Source organism: Rhincodon typus, chromosome 31, assembly GCF_021869965.1.
Source record: "Rhincodon typus isolate 14 chromosome 31, sRhiTyp1.1, whole genome shotgun sequence".
Lineage (NCBI taxonomy): Eukaryota > Metazoa > Chordata > Chondrichthyes > Orectolobiformes > Rhincodontidae > Rhincodon > Rhincodon typus.
In genome coordinates, this window is record NC_063362.1 from 2,924,402 (window position 1) to 2,946,035 (window position 21,634).

The 21,634-nt window shown below is 43.7% G+C and overlaps 2 protein-coding genes across 7 annotated transcripts in view; one reads left to right on the plus strand and one right to left on the minus strand.

The window, feature by feature from the left end:
- The window catches only part of LOC109912937 (NAD kinase), a 126,192-nt gene extending 113,529 nt beyond the window's left edge, over positions 1–12,663 (plus strand). The window contains exon 12 of the mRNA XM_048614941.1: positions 12,270–12,663. Coding sequence (XP_048470898.1) covers positions 12,270–12,372 — 103 coding nt within the window. The 3' untranslated portion in view covers positions 12,373–12,663. The remainder of the gene's footprint in view (positions 1–12,269) is intronic.
- The window catches only part of LOC109912939, a 50,001-nt gene continuing 34,640 nt past the window's right edge, over positions 6,274–21,634 (minus strand). For 5 of the 6 annotated variants that reach the window (XM_048614949.1, XM_048614947.1, XM_048614951.1 and 2 more), the window contains exons 9-10: positions 17,915–17,962; positions 13,854–15,221 (exon numbers count right to left, since the gene is read on the minus strand). In XM_048614949.1, coding sequence (XP_048470906.1) covers positions 17,934–17,962 — 29 coding nt within the window. In that variant the 3' untranslated portion in view covers positions 13,854–15,221; positions 17,915–17,933. Of the gene's footprint in view, positions 6,846–13,853; positions 15,222–17,914; positions 17,963–21,634 lie in introns of those variants that run through there. The other variant, XM_048614948.1, reaches the window with a different exon arrangement.

A 21,634-nucleotide genomic window follows, 5' to 3' on the forward strand; every position in this document is an offset into this window, starting at 1 on the left:
ATTGTGGGGTTTCTGTGCTCAGGAATGCAGTGGTTCAAGAAGGCAGCTTCGGGGTAACTACAGACAGGCAATAGATACTGTTTAAATGCTGAATTACTCATATCAAATAAACAAACCATCAAAAAGGAAACAGGTCAAACTTTTCATCGCCATGTTACATATTTGGCATATATCCAGCCTCTCAAACAATTGTCAATAATCCGTATCAGATTTACAAGGAAGTCCTTCATTTACTTTGCCTTTGCTTGTTCTCATCAACAAGGTCCTGTTAGAGAGAAAGTGATTTCCCTAAGCCGTGATTTGTTCACAAGGCGAGAGTCTGCTTGCTCACATTTTGTGTGCCCACGATAAACAGAAAGCTGATGCTGGAGTTCCCTGCATTGGAAAAGGATGGCACAAACAGGATCTGTTGACTTCGACAATGGACCTAAATCCTGGCTCTTACTGATGGTCACACCCTCTATCCTAGTTACTCCCTCACACTGACTCACTACCCCCCCACCCACATACACACACACACACACACACACACACACACACCCTCTGTCACAGACACTCCCTCGCACTGATTAACTACACAAACACACACACACATTCCCTCATATACACACCCTCTGTCACTGACCCACTACCTCAACATCCTGCCCTACACACAACACACACAAACATTATAAACATACATATACACACACACCCACATACCCTCCCTTTACTGGGGGAATGTGATTAGACCAGGAGTGTGGGGGTGGGGAAGAGGGTCTCGAATCCCTTGATCAGAAGGCTGTAAGGGCTGAATCGAATTTGTACCGTCCTATCTCTGCCCATTGGCCAGACTGACATGTGAAGACTTGGGCTGTTTCAGATGGAGAATGTTGTTCTCAGGACAATAACCGCAGGCCCATAATTCAGGCATAACCAGTGGGAACACGCTCTGTAAACAGAAAGAACCTGGCCATGAGGGCTGCTGAGGAAAGGTGCCACAAAAGATTGTTCTACCCATGGGCTGAATAGCTTCCCTCTTCAGATTAAAAAAGAATCAGGAATTAAGAGCCTAATGATGACCATGAATCCATTGCCAATTATCAGGACAAACCCACCTGGTTCACTAATGTCCTTTAGGGAAGGAAACTGCCATCCTTACCTGGTCTGGCTGACGTGTGACTCCAGACCCACAGCAATGTGGTTGACTCTTAACTGCACTCTGGGTAATTAGGGATGGGCAATAAATGCTGCCTATCCAGAGATGCCTACGTCCCATGAATGAATAAATTAAAAGAGATCCTCTGTGGTACCCAGCTGTACCAGAGAGCCATCCTAAGTTTGGACAGGGTGGAACTGAGTGCTGTCCCTCCACTGACCCCACGACTAACAGAGATTGCACTTTTCTGGTATCGACATCTGTTCAGTAAATGAACCCCACTTCAGGAGGGTAAGGCAGAGCTGGGTAAAACAGTCTTTCACTTTTCAATTGGCTTAGAAAGATGTAACAATTGTGGATTGGTCAGGTGTCCAATGGCAGGGTTGGTGGGGGGAGGAGGAGGGTGCAGGGCATTTGGAGAGAGGAGATCACGTGATAAAACCTCCAAGAACCCATTCGGCTCAAGTTGATTCGTGCTCCACTTGAGAAAGTGCCCTGACGCTCGACCCTCCCTTCTCCCAGGGTCAAAAACTGTAGATTTAATCAAATTACTCAAAGTTCTCAGTTTCCCTAATAAAAGCAAAATAACTGTCAATGCTGGAAATCTGAAATAAAAACAGAAAGTGCTAGAGAAACTCCATAGGTCTAGCAGCATCTGTGGAGAGAGAAACAGAGTTAATGTTTTGAGTCCAGAATCAGAATTATATCAGACTCAACGCATTAACTCTGTTTCTCTCTCCACAGATCCCACGAGTCCTGCTGGGTTTCTCCAGCACTTTCTGTTTTTATTCCTCAATTTTCCTGTCTGATTAATTCAGTTTAACACAAACCATCGACCAGATTTCTGTGCTCAACACAAAACTATTTATTACAAATCAATCCATAAGAACATAAGAACTAGGAGCAGGAGTAGGCCATCCGGCCCATCGAGCCTGCCCTGCCATTTAATAAGATCATGGCTGATCTTTTTGAGACTCAGCTCCACTTACCCGCCCGCTCACCATAACCCTTAATTCCTTTACTGTTCAAAAATATATCGAGCCTTACCTTAAACACATTCAGTGAGGTAGCTTCAACTGCTTCACTGGGCAGGGAATTCCACAGATTCACAACCCTTTGGGTGAAGAAGTTCCTCCTGACCTCAGTTCTACATCTGCTTCCCTTTATTTTGAGGCGATGCCCTCTAGTCCTAGTTTCACCTGCTAGCGGAAACAACCTCCCTGCCTCCACCTTATCTATTCCCTTCATAATCTTATATGCTTCTATAAGATCTCCCCTCATTCTTCTGTATTCCAATGAGTATAATCCCAGCCTACTCAGTCTCTCTTCATAATCCAACCCTCTCAACTCTGGAATCAACCGAGTGAATCTCCTCTGCACCCCCTCCAGTGCTAGTATATCCCTTCTCAAGTAAGGAGACCAAAACTGCACACAGTACTCCAGGTGTGGCCTCACCAGGACCCTATACAGCTGCAGCATAGCCTCCCCGTTTTTAAACTCCATCCCTCGAGCAATGGCAGACAAATTTCCATTTGCCGTTTTAATTACCTGCTGCACCTGCAATCCTACTTTTAGCGATTCATGCACAAGGACACCCAAGTCCCTCTGCACAGCAGCGTGCTGCAATTTTTTACCATTTAAAACATAGTCCATTTTGCTGTTATTCCTACCAAAATGGATGACCTCACGTTTATCAACATTGTACTCCATCTGCCAGACCTTTGCCCACTCACTTAGACTATCTATATCCCTCTGCAGACTTTCAGTGTCTTCTGCACACTTTGCTCTACCACTCACCTTAGTGTCATCTGCAAATTTTGACACACCACACTTAGTCCCCAACTCCAAATCATCTATGTAAATTGTAAACAATTGCGGTCCCAACACTGATCCCTGAGGCACACCACTAGCCACTGACCGCCAACCAGAAAAAGACCATTTACCCCTACTCTTTGCTTTCTACTAGTCAACCAATCCTCTATCCATGCCAATATATTACCTGTAATACCATGCAACTTTATCTTATGTAGCAGCTTTTGGTGTGGCACCTTGTCAAATGCCTTCTGGAAATCCAAATACACCACATCCACAGGTTCCCCATTGTCCACCATGCAAGTAATGTCCTCAAAGAATTCCACCAAATTAGTTAAACATGACCTACCCTTCTTGAACCCATGCTGGGTGTTCCCACTGGGAGAATTTATATCTAGATGTCTTGCTATTTCTTCGTTAATGATAGATTCAAGCATTTTCCCCACTACTGAAGTTAACTGGCCTATAGTTACCTGCTTTTTGTCTACTTCCTTTTTTAAACAGTGGCGTCACATTGGCTGTTTTTCAATCTGCAGGAACCACCCCAGAGTCCAGTGAATTTTGGTAAATAATTACTAGTGCACTGGCTATTACCCCCATCACCTCTTTTAGTACCCTAGGATGCATTTCATCAGGGCCAGGAGACTTGTCTACCTTTAGCCCCATTAGCTTGCCCAGCACTGCCTCCTTAGTGATAATGATAGTTTCTAGGTCCTCACCTGCAATAACCTTCTTGCCATCAGTTTTCGGCATGTTATTTGTGTCTTCCACTGTGAAGACCAACACAAAATAACTGTTTAATGCCTCGGCTATTTCTTCATTCCCAGTTATTAAATTGGCCTTCTCATCCTCTAAAGGACCAATGTTTACCTTCGCCACACTTTTATGATTTACATATTTATAGAAACTCTTGCTGCCTGTTTTTATATTTTGAGCTAGTTTACTCTCATAATCTATCTTACTTTTCTTTATAACTTTTTTGTGGCTTTCTGTTGGTCTTTAAAGATTTCCCAGTCTACTAGTTTCCCACTACTCTTTGCTTTTTTGTATGTTTTTTTTTAATCTGATACTTTCCTTTATTTCCTTAGATATCCATGGCTGACTATTTCTTTTCCTACAGTTCTTCCTTATCACTGGAATATACTTCTGCTGAGCACTGTGAAAAATCGTTTTGAAAGTCCTCCACTGTTCCTCAATTGACCCACCATAAAGTTTTCGCTCCCATTTTACCTTAGCTAACTCCTCCCTCATTCCTTCATAGTCTCCTTTGTTTAAGCACAGGACATAGGCACTGGATTTAACCTTCTCGCGCTCCATCTGTATTTTAAATTCAACCATACTGTGATCGCTCCTTCTGAGAGGATCCCTAACTGTGTGATCATTAATTATTCCTGTCTCATTACACAGGACTAGATCTAGGATAGCTTGCTCCCTCGTAGGTTCCATTACATATTGTTCAAGGAAACTATCGCGGATGCATGCTATGAGCCCCTCCTCAAGGCTGCCATGACCGACCTGGTTTGACCAATCGATATGTAGATTAAAATCCCCCATGATAATTGCTGTACCATTTTTACGTGCATTAGCTATTTCTATGTCTACTGCCCGCCCCAGCACGATGTCATTATTTGGTGGCCTATAGACCACACCTATCAGTGACTTCTTCTCCCTGCTATTCCTAATTTCCACCCAAATGGATTCAACCTTTTGTTCAGTACAACCTATGTCATCTCTCACTACCGCCCTGATATCATCCTTAAAAATCAGAGCAATACCACCTCCCTTACCTTCCTGTCTGTCCTTCCGAACAGTTTGATACCCCTGGATATTTAACTCCCAGTCATGACCATCCTGTAACCATGTCTCTGTACTGGCCACTAAATCATACCCATTTGCCATGATTTGCACCGTCAACTCATCCTTGTTCTGTATGCTCCAAGCATTCAGATAAAGTGCCCTTATGCCAGTTTTTGCACCTTCTTTTTGGGTCCTGTCACCTCCATTACTAACAGCTCTTGAGTTCTCCTTCCCTTTAACTTTTTTCCTAATTTTCAATGGAGTTGAAGCTTCCTCGTCACCTGCTAACCTGCTGCTTTGCCTCACATTAACTGTTATACTCCCTGTATGCTCACTCCTCCCTTCCCCCTTACTTACTAGTTTAAAGTCCTATTAACCACCCTATTTACCCTTTTCGCCAGAACACTGGACCCGGCCCTGTTCAGGTGGAGTCCATCCCAGCGGTATAGATCCCTCCTGTCCCAGAACTGATGCCAGTGCCCCATGAAAAGGAAACCCTCTTTCCCACACCACTCTTTTAGCCACGTGTTTACTTCCCTGATCCTCGCCTCCCAATGCCAATTTGCACGTGGCTCGGGCAGCAATCCAGAGATTATGACCCTTGAAGACCTGTTTTTTAATTTTGTTCCTAGCTTTTCATAATCCCGAAACAACAGGTCTATTTTCCTAGTCCTGCCTATGTTGTTGGTACCTAGGTGGACCACAACAACTGGATCCTCCCCCTCCCTCTCTAGTATCCTCTTGAGCCGGTTAGAGATGTCTCGCACCCTGGCACCAGGCAGGCAACACACCCTGTGGGATTCTCTATCCTGCTCGCAAAGAATACTGTCTATCCCCCTGATGATGGAATCCCCTACAACTACAATCTGTCTTTTAGCTCCCCCCTCTTGAATGGCCTCCTGGACCATGGTGCCATGATCAGTTGACCCATCCTTCCTGCAGCCCTGTTCCTCATCCATGCAGGGAGCAAGTGCCTCATACCTGTGGGACAATGTCAAGGGCTGCGGCTCCTGTGTTCCTGTCTGCAGGGTCCCTCTACCTGCCTCACTCGCAGTCACACACTGCTGTCCCTGCCCCCCGATCGAATTAACATTAGTTAATCTACCAGGTGTGACTGCCTCCTGGAACACAGCATCCAGGTATCTCTCCCCCTCCCGGATGTGCCGCAGTGTTTGGAGTTCGGATTCCAGCTCATCAATTTTGAGCCGGAGCTCCTCAAGCAGCCAACACTTGCTGCAGATGTGGTCACTGCCGTTCTCAATGGGATCAGCCAACTCCCACATCATACAGCTACAACACATCACCTGGCCTGCCATTTCTACTTAGTTAATTATTTAACATTAATTAGTTTTTTTTAGTTTTGCAGTGTTCTCTCTTTAAGTGTTCTCTGCACCAGTAAGTTTACTCCGTTATACACTCAAACAGACTCCCATTTTGCCTTCCAACCCACTCCCAGAGGATTTGGCGTCGAGGTGATCACCCCGAAAGATAACAAAGAGATGAGAAAAAAAATGCAAATAGCTTACCTGCTCACCGCACTTAGTCTTTATTATTAGGTTAGAGGAGGTGGAAGGGTGGGAGACACAGCACGTGTAGTGCCTCGGGTATTAGTTACTTCCCGAATTTATTGAGTGAAAGATAACCGTTACCCAGCCGACCACTCACGCCTGCTCTGGGACTCCTCCTCCGCTGAACAACTGAAGGCCGAAGTCATGCGAGGTAAGACTTTTATAACTAAAGCTTACCTTCCCAGGCTGCCCTCACGCTCTCTCCCGGACTCCCGCCGCTGAACAACTGAATCCATTCTAAACTCAGCAAATAAAATTTAAATGATCAATGTGTAACTCCCCCTACACACATGTGTAGACATGCACAGACAAATAAAAACCATTAGTGTTATGAATGGAGAAAATATATCAGGGGACACAGTTCAATAGCACCAGTCCACAGGATTCAACAAGGTGTCCTTTTGCTTATTCCATGCCCTTCCAATCTCCAATCTTCTTCATCTTCTTTCCAAATCCTTTCAGCTCTTTATTACAGTCACAAGGCAAGTTCTGTCACTCATTGTTCAGTCCCTGGTTAGAGGCAGCAGCTTCTAGGAAGATGGTGAGAGAGAATAGTGAGCTAGCTACCTTTCAAATCTTCGTTCTTCCCTGCAGGGAGAGTGCGGTGCTGCCTTGTGGAGTCTACAGGCTTTCTGCTACTGTATTGCACACACCCACAGACTGTCTACCTGCCCAGGAACCAATCAGAGACTTGTTGTCATGCTGATGACTCCTGACCCACACAACTGGTCCTGATTAACCAATCAACAGCCTGTCTCTGGGTAGCGCTGCCCCGAAACCCCAGCCAGGCTGCTGATGGCTCTCCAGAATCTTCCTTCACTGCTTGAACAAAGCAACAGTGTAAACACGACCCACAATGAGTTCCAGCAACTTGTCTTAAAGCTGCACCATCTCCATCCACAGTCTCCTCCGTTTAAAGCAGTATCCTTTTCCCAACTTTGGTCCACGATCCAAAAATAAAAGGCTGTGGGTGTTACGGTTGGCAACACTAAAATATGATGATACCAGAGGTGAGAGACTGTAGTTATGAGGAGTAACTAGATATTCTTTTTCATTAGAAGGTAAAGAGGAGAATTGATCTGGAATTTCAAATTTATTGAAGAGTTTTATATGATAAAGGAACTATTGGGAAACTGTTTCATTGGTCTATGAGTCAATAACTGAAGGGAATAAAATCAAGATTATTGCTATGCTGTGTGGAAAAAGTAAGCATTTTTTTTGTACAAAAAACCTAAGATTCCCAATCAGAATTTGATGTCAGAAACAAGAATCCAAATCAGACTGTAAAACAAACTCAAATAAATATATGAGAAAGTAAAATGGAGTGTATGGGTTTAACTCAATGATGGCTCTTGTATTTTGAAAGCAGAGGGAGGGATTGCTGTAGAGGCTGGGGTGCCATCATTGAGGGGTGACATGAAACCATGACAGTACCAAGCTGAACCCAAAGATTCCATCCCTCTATCTGAAGAAGAGCAAGGAATTTCCCAGTCTCCAGGACAACTGTCAGCCAATGGCGATGCAATAACTGGTCGCTTGTCCTGTTGCTGGTGATGGGATCCTCCTGTGTATAAATGGTGTTTGCTCACAACAGTGATTACACAACAAATGTAATTTATTCATTGTGAAGTAATTAAAAATCAGGACATGAATATTATTACCTAAATACAAGGTCTTTCTGGACATAGGAAAGTGGAATGGCAGAACTTAGGCAGATTGTTGCTAAAACCAAAATGGGCTAAATGTGTGACCTTGGACAGTGTGTTAATGACAAGAGGAATATTTCTGCTGTCACCAACATTGATGCAAAGTTGCTTTTCTCTTCCATACCTCAAATCTAAATCAAACAGATTTCCAGATTACTGACCCAAGTTCATGTCCCACACTAATTGGTTCATGTTTACTGAGTTCCCTTGATGTGACATCAATACCCATAAAGTTTCACCTGTTAGCCTCCAACTGCATTAACCCTCCATCTGAATAAATGCAATAAATTTAACCTAAAACAATAATTTTAGAAATAAATCCAAATGCCCTTTATTGTAACTCTCAAGAATAGCAAAGTAGCCAAAGGCAATTTGATTCAGGACCTTCCAACCTTCAGACCTTTGCAAACATCAGATTCCCTTGAGTGAAATTGGTTTAGTTGTTGTGACTGGGAGATTCCATCCTGCAACAAATGTCTGAAAATGATTTATTTGTACACATTACAACTTCATTGAAATATAGAGATAATTTTCTTGTAATGTATGTCCTCTGGCCTCATTGTCTTTTTGTACCTGGGATATTGTGTGCCTGTAAATGACCCTGAACTGTAAATTCATTGATTAAACATGAAATGAATGAAGAACAAATGGACAGGATGCATACTGGAAGAACATTGCAGACATCTCTAGAGACCTGAGTTCATGTGTGTGTATGGAATATGTCCAATAGTGGCCTGTATAAATCAAATGGATAAGATCAGGAACAAGCACAAAGGGCTACATTATAAATTTAGCACACAATTGTGTTTTTTATTCTTTATAAATTAACTGTATGTCTGGTTGGCTCAGTTAAGATAATTCTTGATATTGACCTTGCTAATACCACCCACATCCCGTGAATGAATGTGTTACACTTGCCTCTGGTCAGAAGACTGTTGATTCAAACTCTTTACCAGGTGTAAGTTGAATTCAGAATACAGGGGAACTGTCTGACAGTAGGTGATCAGAAGAACTGAGGAAATTCCCAGCAATTGTTGTTATTTTATGGGGAATCTGTGGTTCAAAGATTGTTTGCCTCCAAGGGGAGTTAATGATGATGTACATAAGGGAGAAAGTGAATAGAAGGATATATTTATAGAGGAGGTTTGTCTGCATCATATACACCAGCAAGTACACGTTGAGCCGAATGTCGTGTTTCTGCTGTAAAAGTTTACCTAGTTATAGTCAGGGTTAGGATTTAAGTTCTACCAAGGCTGCATCATGTTTTCTCTTCATACCATATTGGTTAAATATTCAAAATACCCATTCCGTCATATAGACAAAGGAAAACTTGTTCACCTAACTCCCAGTTTATCATCAGTTTGGATTAGCAACTTTAGTCCCACATTGTTGTGAGGTATCTGTGGAGCTTCTCTAATTTAGGACTTAAGCACCCTGCTCTCTTTTCATCCCACCACAAGGGGGCAGTGGCTTAGCTTTGTACAATATTCTACCAACTCTGCATCATTTTCTTCCCCTGTTAATGTGCTCCTTTAAACCTGCCACCTTAACTACCATTTGATAACATGTCCTGAACTATCTCCTGGATCTTTTATCTCATTACATCCCTGAAAAGCACCTTCCAACATTTTGTTCAATGTCACAGGTGGCTACACAAATGCAAGTTGTTATTGTTCTTGTAAACATCACTGGGACATGTAACCAACACTGAAACCCATATCGATCTTTTCTCACAGCCACATCTGTTCCAATCGTGACATCCCCAAATAAAAAGCTGCAATAAGGCTTTCACACGCAAATACTTGAGACAATATTGCATTCACCACCGTCCTTGGGAAAAAAAAACACTTTATTTAAAAAATAATTCTGGTGTAAAGTTACAATCAGTGCATTCGTTCACAAAGTGGTTAGGCAAAGCATTTCAATGAGTTCATTAAATGGAGTTCACAGATGCTGAGCTGAATTTTACTCAAATCCAGGTCCCAATATCATACTAACACTCTCAATCAACACCAAAAGCTAGAACAGTTCATAGTGTAGTTTAATCCTTATCTGCTACATTTGCTTTGAACATTTATATGTCCCAATAAGTGCAGGAAATGATTTGGACTGGGTCAGGAATCCCCTTTGTGGAGGTTAGTTTTATGTGTGACTCCAAGACCACAGCCTCCTTGAACTGGAAATCCTCCAGAACTGTTTTACTGCGTTTCTGAGAAAAAAAACACAAAAATTGCTGGAAAAGCTCAGCAGGTCTGGCATCTGTGGAGAGAAAGCAGAGTTAACGTTTCGGGTCGGGTGACCCTTCCTCGGAACTGTGTTTGTGACCTTGCAGTGAGGTTCCACACCAGGAGCAGGACCTTATAAACAATCCATTGTTCAGTGTCTCATCAGTTAGTGATGCAGCCAGTCGCGAGATTGACTCCCAGGGGTTATCTCCACGTGTCTTTGCAGTGAGGTTCCACGTCGTCTCACCCTCCCCCAAAAGCATGGTTTACTTTCTGGGCAATTGCTCTGAGCAACCCCCTCCCCACCTTCCTTCTGAGGAATGAGGGGTTTCAGTTAACAGCGAGAAACCTGAGGAGACTTGGTAGAGTTGTTCAAAATCATGAGGGGCCTGGATAGAGAGAGAAACATTGGTGGAAAGGTAGAAGATGATGGGATATCAATTTAAGGTGATTGGCAAAAGAAATACTAGCAAGATGATGAGAAACATTTACCCAGTGAGTGAGCAGCATCTAGAATACCCAAGAAGTGGTGGCGGCTGGGTTAATTGTGGTTTTCAGGAGATAACTGGACAAGCTTCTGAAGGGAAGGGATTGACAAGGGGAAGAGGGCATTGGGAGTGGGACTGGCTGGAAACATTCTCTCATTCAGCCATTTCCCAGCTGAGAGAATGAATCTGACACTAGATCCAAAACCAAACTGAAATTTAATCCTGTAAGGTGCTTCAAGTTATCTACCCCAACATGGTTAGGTGTCTTTTTCATTGATGTCCAATAGTTTCGGGTGTGTTACAGACACAACATTGAGAATACCAAGGGGAGAATGCAGGACCAACCTGTTTAGTGCATTAACCTGTACCAAAATGGGCCAGCACAACACAATGAGGAACATGCCAAACACACGCTCGGCAGCTCGAGTGTGACTGTTACCCTCTTCTGTCATCTTCTTTGCATCAGTCACTTGATGCCTTAAAATAGTAATTTATTTGGAATAAGGTGAATGCAACTGTTAAAAATTTGGAATCTTTCTGTTCAGTTAGATGTCAAGAACCAAGTAACAGTGAACATGATGTTGATGTAACAGATGCCTAACAATTCTGTATAGTCCAAATCTGATCTCATTGCTCTGCTTTTCTAAACACTTGATCAATTCACCTCAATCACAAAAACTCAAAGCTCAGTGATTTCTTCTTGTAAGTAGCACACAGGGATCACACAAATTCAATTCTTGATCAAGACATTAATTATTGACAAAAGGAAATGAAGTAAAATCCAAATGACATCATTAATACAACTGAACGCCTCAATGCCATTATTCAGAGAAACGGGAATTTCCTGACCTTACCAGGTAAGGCTTCCTCAGCTGTAAGAGCTTTCCTTTCCAATTCTATCCCAGAAATTCCAGCCATCATTCCCATGCTAGCCCTAGGAGAGCCCACAATGCATACCGCATTGGTTTCATTGTTCAGTCATGGAATCCCTACAGTGTGGAAACAGGCCATTTGGCCCATCAAGTCATCACTGACTCTCCAAAGTGCAATCCCACTCAGGCACACCCCACTACCCTATCCCTGTATCCTGCACATCCCATGGCTAATCTACCTAACCTACACATCTTTAGACTGTGGGAGGAAACCCACGCACACACAAGGAGAATGTGCAAACTCCACACACAGTGTCACCCAAGGCTGGAATCGAACCCATGCCCCTGGCGCTGTGAGGCAGCCGTGCCAACCATTGAGCCACTGTGCTGCTCCACACAGACACAGACTGTCCTCTGAAAGAAGGCCTTTTGTCTGCATGTGAGGAGAACTTGTAGCCCTTTAAAGGTTTCTGTCTTCCCCAACTGCACAGCCCTGCTGCCTCCACTCACCCCCCAACCTCCACCATACTGCTGCAGCCTCAGCCTTATCCGAACAGTGCACGCGCAGTGTCTCAACATTAAGGTTTGGGTGTTTGACCCAGTTGTACATTCTGCACGCAGTGACAGAATGGAGCAGTGATCTGTTGAATCTTCCGGTTTCAGAGGTGCACTTGGGCTGCAGGAGAAGGTGCGGATCCATGAGGGACTTCAACAAGATCACCAGGAATTGGAGCAGGAGACCATTCAGGCCATCGATCATGGTTGACCTTTACCTCACCTCCAATTTCCCACCCAGTAACCATATCTCTTGACTTCCCAAGAGACCAAAGAACTACGTCTTTGAGACTTAAATATATTCAACGATGGAGCATCCATAACTCGCTGCGTCAGGAACTGCAAAGATTCACCACCCTCTGAGTGAAAAGGTTCCTCCTAATCTCAGGCTTCAGTGATTGGCCCTTATTCCTAGGAGTGGGACCCAGTCAAGTACTGTCCATCAAAAAGGTGTGCTTATGGTGACTTTTAAACATAATACAATTAAAAAGCAGAAAAATCAGTCAGGGTGTCACTGTGTGAGTGTGTGTGCCTATCAGTGTGTGTGTGCGTGTGTATCTATATATGTGTGTGTGAAAGTGTGTGTGTGTTTGGTTCGGCAGGGGAGTCACAGAGTCATACAGCATTGAAACAGACCCTTCAGTTCAACTTGTCCATGCTGACCAAGTTTCCCAAACTAAACTAGTCCCATTTCCCTGTATTTGGCCCATATCCCTCTAAACCTTTCCTATTCATTTACCTGTCCAAATGTCTTATAAATGTTGTAACTGTATCTACATCCACCACTTCATCTGGCAGTTCATTCCACACATGGACCACCCTCTGCATGAAAAAGTTGCCCCTCAAGGTCCCTTTTAAACCTTTCCTCTCTCACCTTAAAAATATGCCCAGAGATAGCAGGAAGTAGGCCCGAAACATCAGCTATCCTGCTCCTCTGATGCTGCTTGGCCTGCTGTGTTCATCCAGCTCTACACCTTGTTATCTTATAAATATGCCCCCTAGTTTTGAACTTGCCCACCCGAGGAAAAAGACCTGTGCTATTCATCTTATCTATGCCCCTCATGATTTTATAAACCTCTATAAAGTCACCCTTCAACCTCCTACGCTCCAGTGAAAAAAGTCCCAGCCTATCCAGCCTCTTCTTATAACTCAAACCCTTCATTCCTGATAACATCCTGGTAAATCTTTTCTGCATCCTGTCCAATTTAATAATATCTTTCCTATAGCAGGGTGACCAGAACTGTACACAGTTCAACTGAAGGGTCTGTTTCTGTGCTGTATGACTTTATGACTCCCCTGCTGAAGTATACACACACACACACACACACACACACACACACACACACACACACAGGCAACGTGCCACAGCAGATGGTGGAATTGGAAATTGGAATCCAATAAAATATCTGGAAGTACGAATCTAATGATGACCATGAATCCATTGTTGATTGTCGGGAAAACCCCATCTGGTTCACTAATGTCCTTTAGGGAAGGAAACTGCCATCCTTACCTGGTCTGGCCTACATGTGACTCCAGACCCACAGCAATGTGGTTGACTCTTAGGGATGGGCAATAAATGCTGCCTATCCAGTGATGCCCTCATCCTGTATATGAATAAAGGAAAAAATATATACACACACATATACACAGTACTCCAAAAGTGGCCTCCCCAGCATCCTGTACAGCTGCAATATGATGTCCAACTCCCATACTCAGTTGTCTGAGCAATGAAGGCAAGTGTGCTAAGCACCTTTTTAACCACCCTGTCTACCTGTGATGCAATTTTTAAAGAACCCAAAGCAATAGCCTCTCCATGGGGGCGTGCTTTTAGCTCTACTCCCAGCCAGGCAGGCGCGGATGATCTATTGACCTGTCAGGAGTGTTGCACACTCTTGGCCTGCTGTCTCAGGTAGTTAATTTGCCCTCAGCGCCACTAAGAATCCCAGTCAACCTCCTAAATTCATTTTCAATAAGGCTGTTTAGGAGTTGAGTTGCCTACTTGTCTCATGGGACAGTTTTGTCAGGTTTTGAACCTATTTCTATCAAAATGTCCAGCATTGAGCATGGAGTCCTGTAACTGACACCCCACCCATTTCTGGGATCCTCCTGTTTCTGTTCCCCGTCCCATTCACCTGGAAAATCCAGTGTCCCATAGTCTGTTTCCACTCTCATTCACCTTGAGCCAAGTGAGTGCAGGCAGCCGGTAATGGTTCTGAATGAAACTGTAATCATTCAATGATAATTCAACAGGAAATACCAACCTATTCATTGCAATATTAGCGAATAAATATTACAGTGTCCAATAATTTAGTATCACTGTTAACCCACTTAGTACTGACAGTCATTTCATACAAATGTGTGGTGTTCCAAAGACAATACTTAGAGTACATTTCCAATTGTGCCTGTTGGGCTGCAACATAAGAACATAACGAATACAGCAAGTGTGAGACATTTGTCCCCTTGACCTGTCCTGCTATCATATAACAACATGGCTCAATTATTAACAAAGAATAATTAATTCCACTGTTAATTAATTTCATAATCGACAAATTGAACCATGTCCAATTCTAACTGGAATGAACTGATTATAACTCCAAATGTGATCACAGTGTTTGAATTTGATAACCCTGGTTCTGTTCAACATGTGCAGTACAATCTATATCAAAGCTCGGAATATATCAACAAAATAAGATGCAAAATGTATATATTCAATAATAACTCAGTTATTCCAACAAACTATATACCAGTTCTCAAATTTTCAGCTTCAGAAATTAGCGCTTTATATAGACTTTATGATATAAAAATAGATATGTTCGTTATTGCTAAACACATTGCTCCAAATTGATTGTCCTCGTGTAGGAGCAAATTACTGCAGATGCTGCAATCTGTACTGAAAACAACAAATGCTGGAGATCACAGTGCGTCAGAGAGCATCCATGGACAGACAACAAGCTAATGTTTCAAGTCTAGAAGACTCTTCATCTCTTTTCAAGGGAAGATTCGATAATGTCACTCAAAAAAGTGTGAAGGCATTAGGTAGTTACAGCATTGATAAAGAACCTGAGAAAGACGTAAGTAATTTTTCAGTGTTTGGTCCTTTTAACAAATTCAGAGCTACCTCTACATTGACTCATGCTCAATCCCATCGTCACATTCACCTCTTCACCTGAAGGACCATAATAGCCCAGCAACATGGAGAGGGGAATAAAACTGGTAAAAACAAAAACAAAAGAACAAAATAGCAGGAAACATAAAGGGGAACTCAAAAATGGGAAACCTGGTTGGCATGGCCGAGTTGGACCAAAAGGTCTGTTTCCATGTATGACTCTATCACTCTGATCTCAACTTTTTAATTTCTTACTTAACTGACTCTTTCCAGTTCTCTTTCTTGAAATGGTGAGCTAGTTTGATAGTCTGAACCTCCTTTCAGTTCTGACAATTTGGAAATTTTGATACAACTTCTCACAGTTTAGAGACTTTATAAACTAAATCTTTTCTGCCAGGGTGAAAACTGTTCTCCAGATCTAAAACCTGATTCTTCTGCTGGGGGGAAATTGTTCTCCTGAACTGAGCTCCTGCTTCTTCTGAACTGAAATCAAAACAAAACTAGTGCCCCCTTGTCTGTTTATCTGTTGTAAATTCAGCACTAACACATTTCAGCAATTAGCACTATTTTTCTCGACACTTAACTGAATCACATGCTTTCTTGGAAATAATCTAATTTAGTCACTGTTCAAGATGACTTTCCAACCTCTTTAAAAATAATTGCCTTCACAGAACTGAAACCTACTTGACTAATTTCAATTGAATGTTTTGATGAAATAACAGTGAAAGTTGATGAAGAGTGTGCAGTGGATGTCTCCTTTATGGATTCTAAGAAAGTATTTGACAAAGTGCTACATAACAGGCTGGTTCACAAAACGGAGGCTCATGGGCTACAAATGTAAGTATCTGCTTGGATCAAAATAAAAGGCTCAAGGACAGTGGTGGATGGTTTACTTCAGTCTGTATGATGACAGAGGCAGACAGTGGTGTTCCCAAACAGTCAGCAGTAGGCAGACTGCTTTCTTTTTACATATAATTTGGCTATTGGAATTCAGAGAAGGATTTCAAAATTTTCTGATAATAGCAAACTTGGAGGATTGTAAATAACGTGGATGATACCAGTTAACTGCAGCAGCACTCAGATAGGCTATCAGATAAGGGGCAAATGGAATTTAATACAGAGAAGTGTGAGGTGATGCTTTTTTGGCAGGAGAAATAGTGAAGGAGAACATAGACTGAATAGGGTGCAAAGGTAGTGACCCTACCTCCAAACCAGGAGACCCAGGTTCAAGTCTTGCCTGCTCCAAAAATGTTTAATAATATTTCTAAACAGGTTGATTAGGGCAATATCTAGAATCAAAATAAAGACTCAAATGGGCTTGAATTCAAATCCCACCTGCCCCAGAGGTGTGTAATAACATCCAACAGGTTGATTAGAAATATCTGACAGAATAGCACAGCTGTGAGCAGCTTGCAGGGATAGAAGGACCTTGGGGGGGGAGGAGTGGATCGATCAGAAGGTGGCAAAGATATTAACTGAGTCATTAGCAAAGCAAATGGGATCTTGGCTCCATAAATAGAGGATTGGAACAAAAGCAGAGATGTTACATTAAATCATTAGCGAGGCCTGGTTAAGCCACAACTAGAGTACTGAATCCAGACATAGTCACCAATCATTAGGAAGGATGTGAGGCTCCTTGGGAAAGTACGCAGGAGTTTTACCAGAGTGGTTCCAGGGTTAAGGCAATTTAGTGACAAGGTTTATTGGAGAAGATGGATGTTCTCCATGGAGGGGAGATTTGAAAGAGGTCAATAAGTTTATAGCTTTAAACAACATGGACAAGAGCAAGTTGTTCTCGTTGTCTGATGGTAACAAGTGTGAGGGACCCAGATTTAAGGTTCTGGACATGGAATGCAGAAGGGGATTGGAGGAAAACCATTTTGATGCAGTGAGTGGTAATGATTCCATGGGGACAGTGAGAGCTGAGACGATGGTTTCAAAAGAAATTTGGACAGGCACCTGACAGAAATAAACCGAAGGACTATGGGGATAGAGTGAGAGAATGGGACTGACTGGATTACTCTACAGAGAACCAGTATTGACCCGATAGGCTGAATGGCCTTTTGTACCTTAATGACTCTATAATTACTTAAAGTCCAGTCAATATTGCTGTCCATTAAATACATTTAATTTCATAATTTACTACTTTCAAGTTCAGCATGCAAATTTACAGGAGTACAATATAAAATAAGATAATCTCACCGATAAAATCTTCTCAGTAAGGGTCTAAACTAAATAGAGATAGCACTATATCCCTGCAGCCCTGATCCTTGTTTCCTCATGATTGGGTGAAATCAGTGAATTTACCCTTGTATCTGCCATTTGTGAAAAGTATGAGATTGATATCTTATCTTTATTGATGGTTAACTCTGAGCCCAAAGATACCCAGTGCAGCCAAAAAATTCCCAATGAGTGTGTGTGGGATGGCAATGATGATGTGGAGGTGCCGGTGTTGGACTGGGGTGGACAAGGTCAGAAATCACACGACAACAGGTTATAGTCCAACAGGTTTATCTGGAATCACACAAGCTTTCTGAGCACACCTGACAAAAGGGCTACACTCCAAAAACTTGTGTGATTCCAAATAAACCCATTGGACTATAACCTGGTGTTGGATGACAGTGATAAAGGAAGCTGTCATGTTTACCTTTGCAGATATCCCAGGCCTAGGGCAATGGTTCCGTGCGATTAAACACTAGGAAAGAAAAGAGAAAAATGGGAAAAAAAACAAAATTATAATTAGAAATGTTTTGAATGAGCAGTAATTACGAGGACTTTTATTATTATTCATTCACCGGATGTGGCCAAACCAGCATTTCTTTCCCATCCCTAATTGCCCAGAGGGGGGCAATTAAGTGTCAAGCACATTGCTGTGGGTCTGGAGTCACATATAGGCCAGACCAGGTAAGGATGGCAGTTTCCTTCCCCTAAGGGGGATTAGCAAACCAGATGGGTTTTCCCCCCAACAATCAGCAATGGATTCATGGTCATCATTAGACTTTTAATTCCAGAATTTTGTTTTATTGGTTTCAACTTCCACCGTCTACTGTGGCAGGATTTGAACCTGAGTCCCCAGAACATTACTGGTGATTCTGGATTACCAGGCCAGCGACAATACCACTAGGCCATCACCTCCCTGATTAATACAGCCATGCAATGATTCCCCTGTAAAAAGCTCAAGGTAATTTCGGACTGAGAGAGGCAGCTTTGATTCCTTCCTGTGTGTAGAGACAAGGTATATAACACATGATGAAACACCGTGATTGATCCTGCCTTTCCAAACGCTGATCGAAACTTTAACACAAACTGAGAAATGTTTGGAAGGTGCAGGCAATGCAGAGATTCCCACAGCACAGAAATCTCTCTCGCTCGATATGTGAGGGGGATTGAGACCATACTAATTCAGGAATTCAACATGCCTCAAGAATGTTCTGTGCAGGGGCAGCACTTACATAACGAGTGAAAAAAAAAATCCGTCTCTGGAGATTAACTTGTTCTGGGGCCTATTTCAAATTTCAATGTCACCGACTTTCTCACTGTCTTTAGTTCCAGGAAGCAGCAGGAATCACAAAGGTTCATGGACCATGTCCCTGCTCAATGCCTTCTTTATTCTCAGGGAACATGTTTACTGAAGGCTGCAACAGCATTGAACAAATTTAGGTTTTCATTGATTTGCTGCCATGACCCACTGAGACAGTGACACTGGGACGAAGCCTCAGTACTCCCGGAGTCACAGCAAGGCGGAGATTTAATGAAACAGCAACAAATTGCAATTTGCCTCTACTGCTCCCCCTAGATAAAAGCAAACCACACCAGGTTCCCTCAGTAGCAATTTTAAAAACTCTAAGCTTTAGCAAGAACAGACGAAGAATAGGATTTCTATTTTATGTCAGTTAAAATTTACTGTATATTCATGACCACATAGATACACACATGCACACACATGCGCTCGCACGCACACACACGCGCACACACACACGCATGCACACAAACATGCACCCACGCGCACACACACAACTCAAACTCACACAGACACACACGCACCCACGCACACGTGTGCACACACACACGCACTCACACACACGTGCACACACACACGCATGCACCCACGCGCGCACACACACACACACACACAACTCAAACTCACACAGACATAAAGAAAAACATACAAAACACAAATATTATGAGCGAAAGGAAAACAAATAGCTGGAGGAACACAGTTCTGTATCACCAATCCAAAATCACAAAAACAGATTGCATTATTCCACAGGATGGAATCTCACAGGGCCCTCAATGATGTGGGCTCTGGGAGAAAAGTGGCACGATTGTGGGGACGCAAGGATTATCCCAACATTGGGAACAACTTGCTACATCCTTTAGCAAAGCACCGGACATTAAGATTCTGGCTGGGCAGCAGCAAACTGCCTCTGAAGGGGGATAATTGCTCATTAATGAATTCATTAACTGCACATCTCATCTCATTAATATGCAGCTTTCTATCCTGTCACTGTGAGCAAACTAGACCCCAAGAATTCGCAACACAGAGTGGGTCACAGTGGGTACAGGGGCACTGCAGCTCGCTGCTTGCTCTGAAGGAGCTCCATGTTGGTCACTAGGCACCAGCATCTCAGGGGCACATTCCATGGGCACCAGCCTCACACAGCCCACATGCATGGACATTACCATCCGACATGTGCCAGCCTCTATGAACCCTCACGACCCATATCTGACCCACTTACAGGACACTTTGCCCTTCAATGCTGCCCCTCGGGTTGCCCCAGTAACTCTCATTGTAACGCTGTAGCAAGCGCACTGTGTGCTAAGGGACACACCGCCCCCACCCCACCACACTCCCCCCAGCTCAAGGACTGCCCCAGGCTGTATCTCCGGGATCCTCACTCCCTGTCAGAGCCCTCACTCACTCTGAGCCTACTCCGATGCCCACCCACAGCATTCCTGCCTTACCTTGTTGTTTTGTGCCTTGTCCCTCAGCCAGAGACACCAGGCTCACAATATTGCTGTATCGCTGGGCTGTTTAGCATAGACACAAAGCCAGGAAGCTTGTCTCGGTTATCAGCAGGACTCAGTCAGGGCGAGGGGCATAGCCTTCACCCAGGGGCTGCCAACACAGTAAGGCAAGGGCAGCCTCCAAGACCAGTCCAGGGGCTTGGGCACTGCCAGTCAGCCCCTCGGGGTGGGCAGAGTCAGGATCCTCTCCACATAGAGGGTGAGGGGGTGAATGTTGGGCTTCCCACTGCCCATGTGGACCCTTTCTGTCCCCACTGTGGGGCTGTTTCCCTCCTGGAATGAGACAGAGATGGATATTATGGGAAATGGAAGTGGATGGCACAGCTGTTACTGTTGGTGCAGCGTGTGGGCAGCACAGAGGGCAGGCAGGATGAGTCATGGGGGATGGAGTGGGTGAGGGTGACAGAGAGAAGATGTTGTGTTCAATAGTGAGAGTGGGAGAGTGCGAGCCTGCATGGGAGGTGGGTATAGTATCAGAGATGGAGAGAGTGTGAGGTAACATAGAGAAGATGGCAGCACTTACCCAGGTGGAGTGGAGAAGGTCATTGACCATCTTCCTATAGCACTGGCCATTCCACCAGACGCTGGGACTGCACTGACCCAGAGGGGTAACCTCAAACCAGACTGGTCTGGTGTTGGGGCCTCCTCTGTTGGGCAGAGGACGTCCTGCTCTGTACTAACCCCTATCCAGCAGGAGTTCCAGGTTCCTGCCCTCACACTGGGGCATCGATTATCCCTCCTTCACTGTGCATGGGGCAAATGTCAGCAACTGAGCAGGGTAGCTCCAGACTGACAGAGGGGGTTTGGGTGCTCAATGGCTTTTTAAAGATGGCGCCAGTACTAGGGATGCTGGTCCATTCCGAGCTATCCAGGCAGTTCCAGGTGCTGCAGGTGGTATGGTGGAGCTAGAATTGGGAGATAGAGAGGTGGGTTCTATAGGGGCAGCCTGGACGGCTAATGAGGTGAGTTGGGTAATCTATGGCGAGAGATCTCGCTCAGCCTCACAGAGAGAAACCTGCCAAGAAACTCAACAAAACCAACACAAAGCTGAGAAAAGATAGATTGTTGTATTTAAATTGTTAGCTTTGATGACTTAGTAAACAGCTGCAAACAGCTTATTGTATGGTCCCAGGTTTAAAGCAGTGTCTATTTTCTCATTAGTGGTCTCTTCCACAGGAGATATAGTGGCAGAGTTGTTACAGGCCCATTGATCCAGAGACATGAGTTCAAATCCCACTACGACAATTGGGAAAGTTAAATTTAAATAGTTTTAAAAATCTGGAATAAACAGCAAGTACCAACAACGGTAACCTGAAACTACCAGATTGGCCAGGATCTT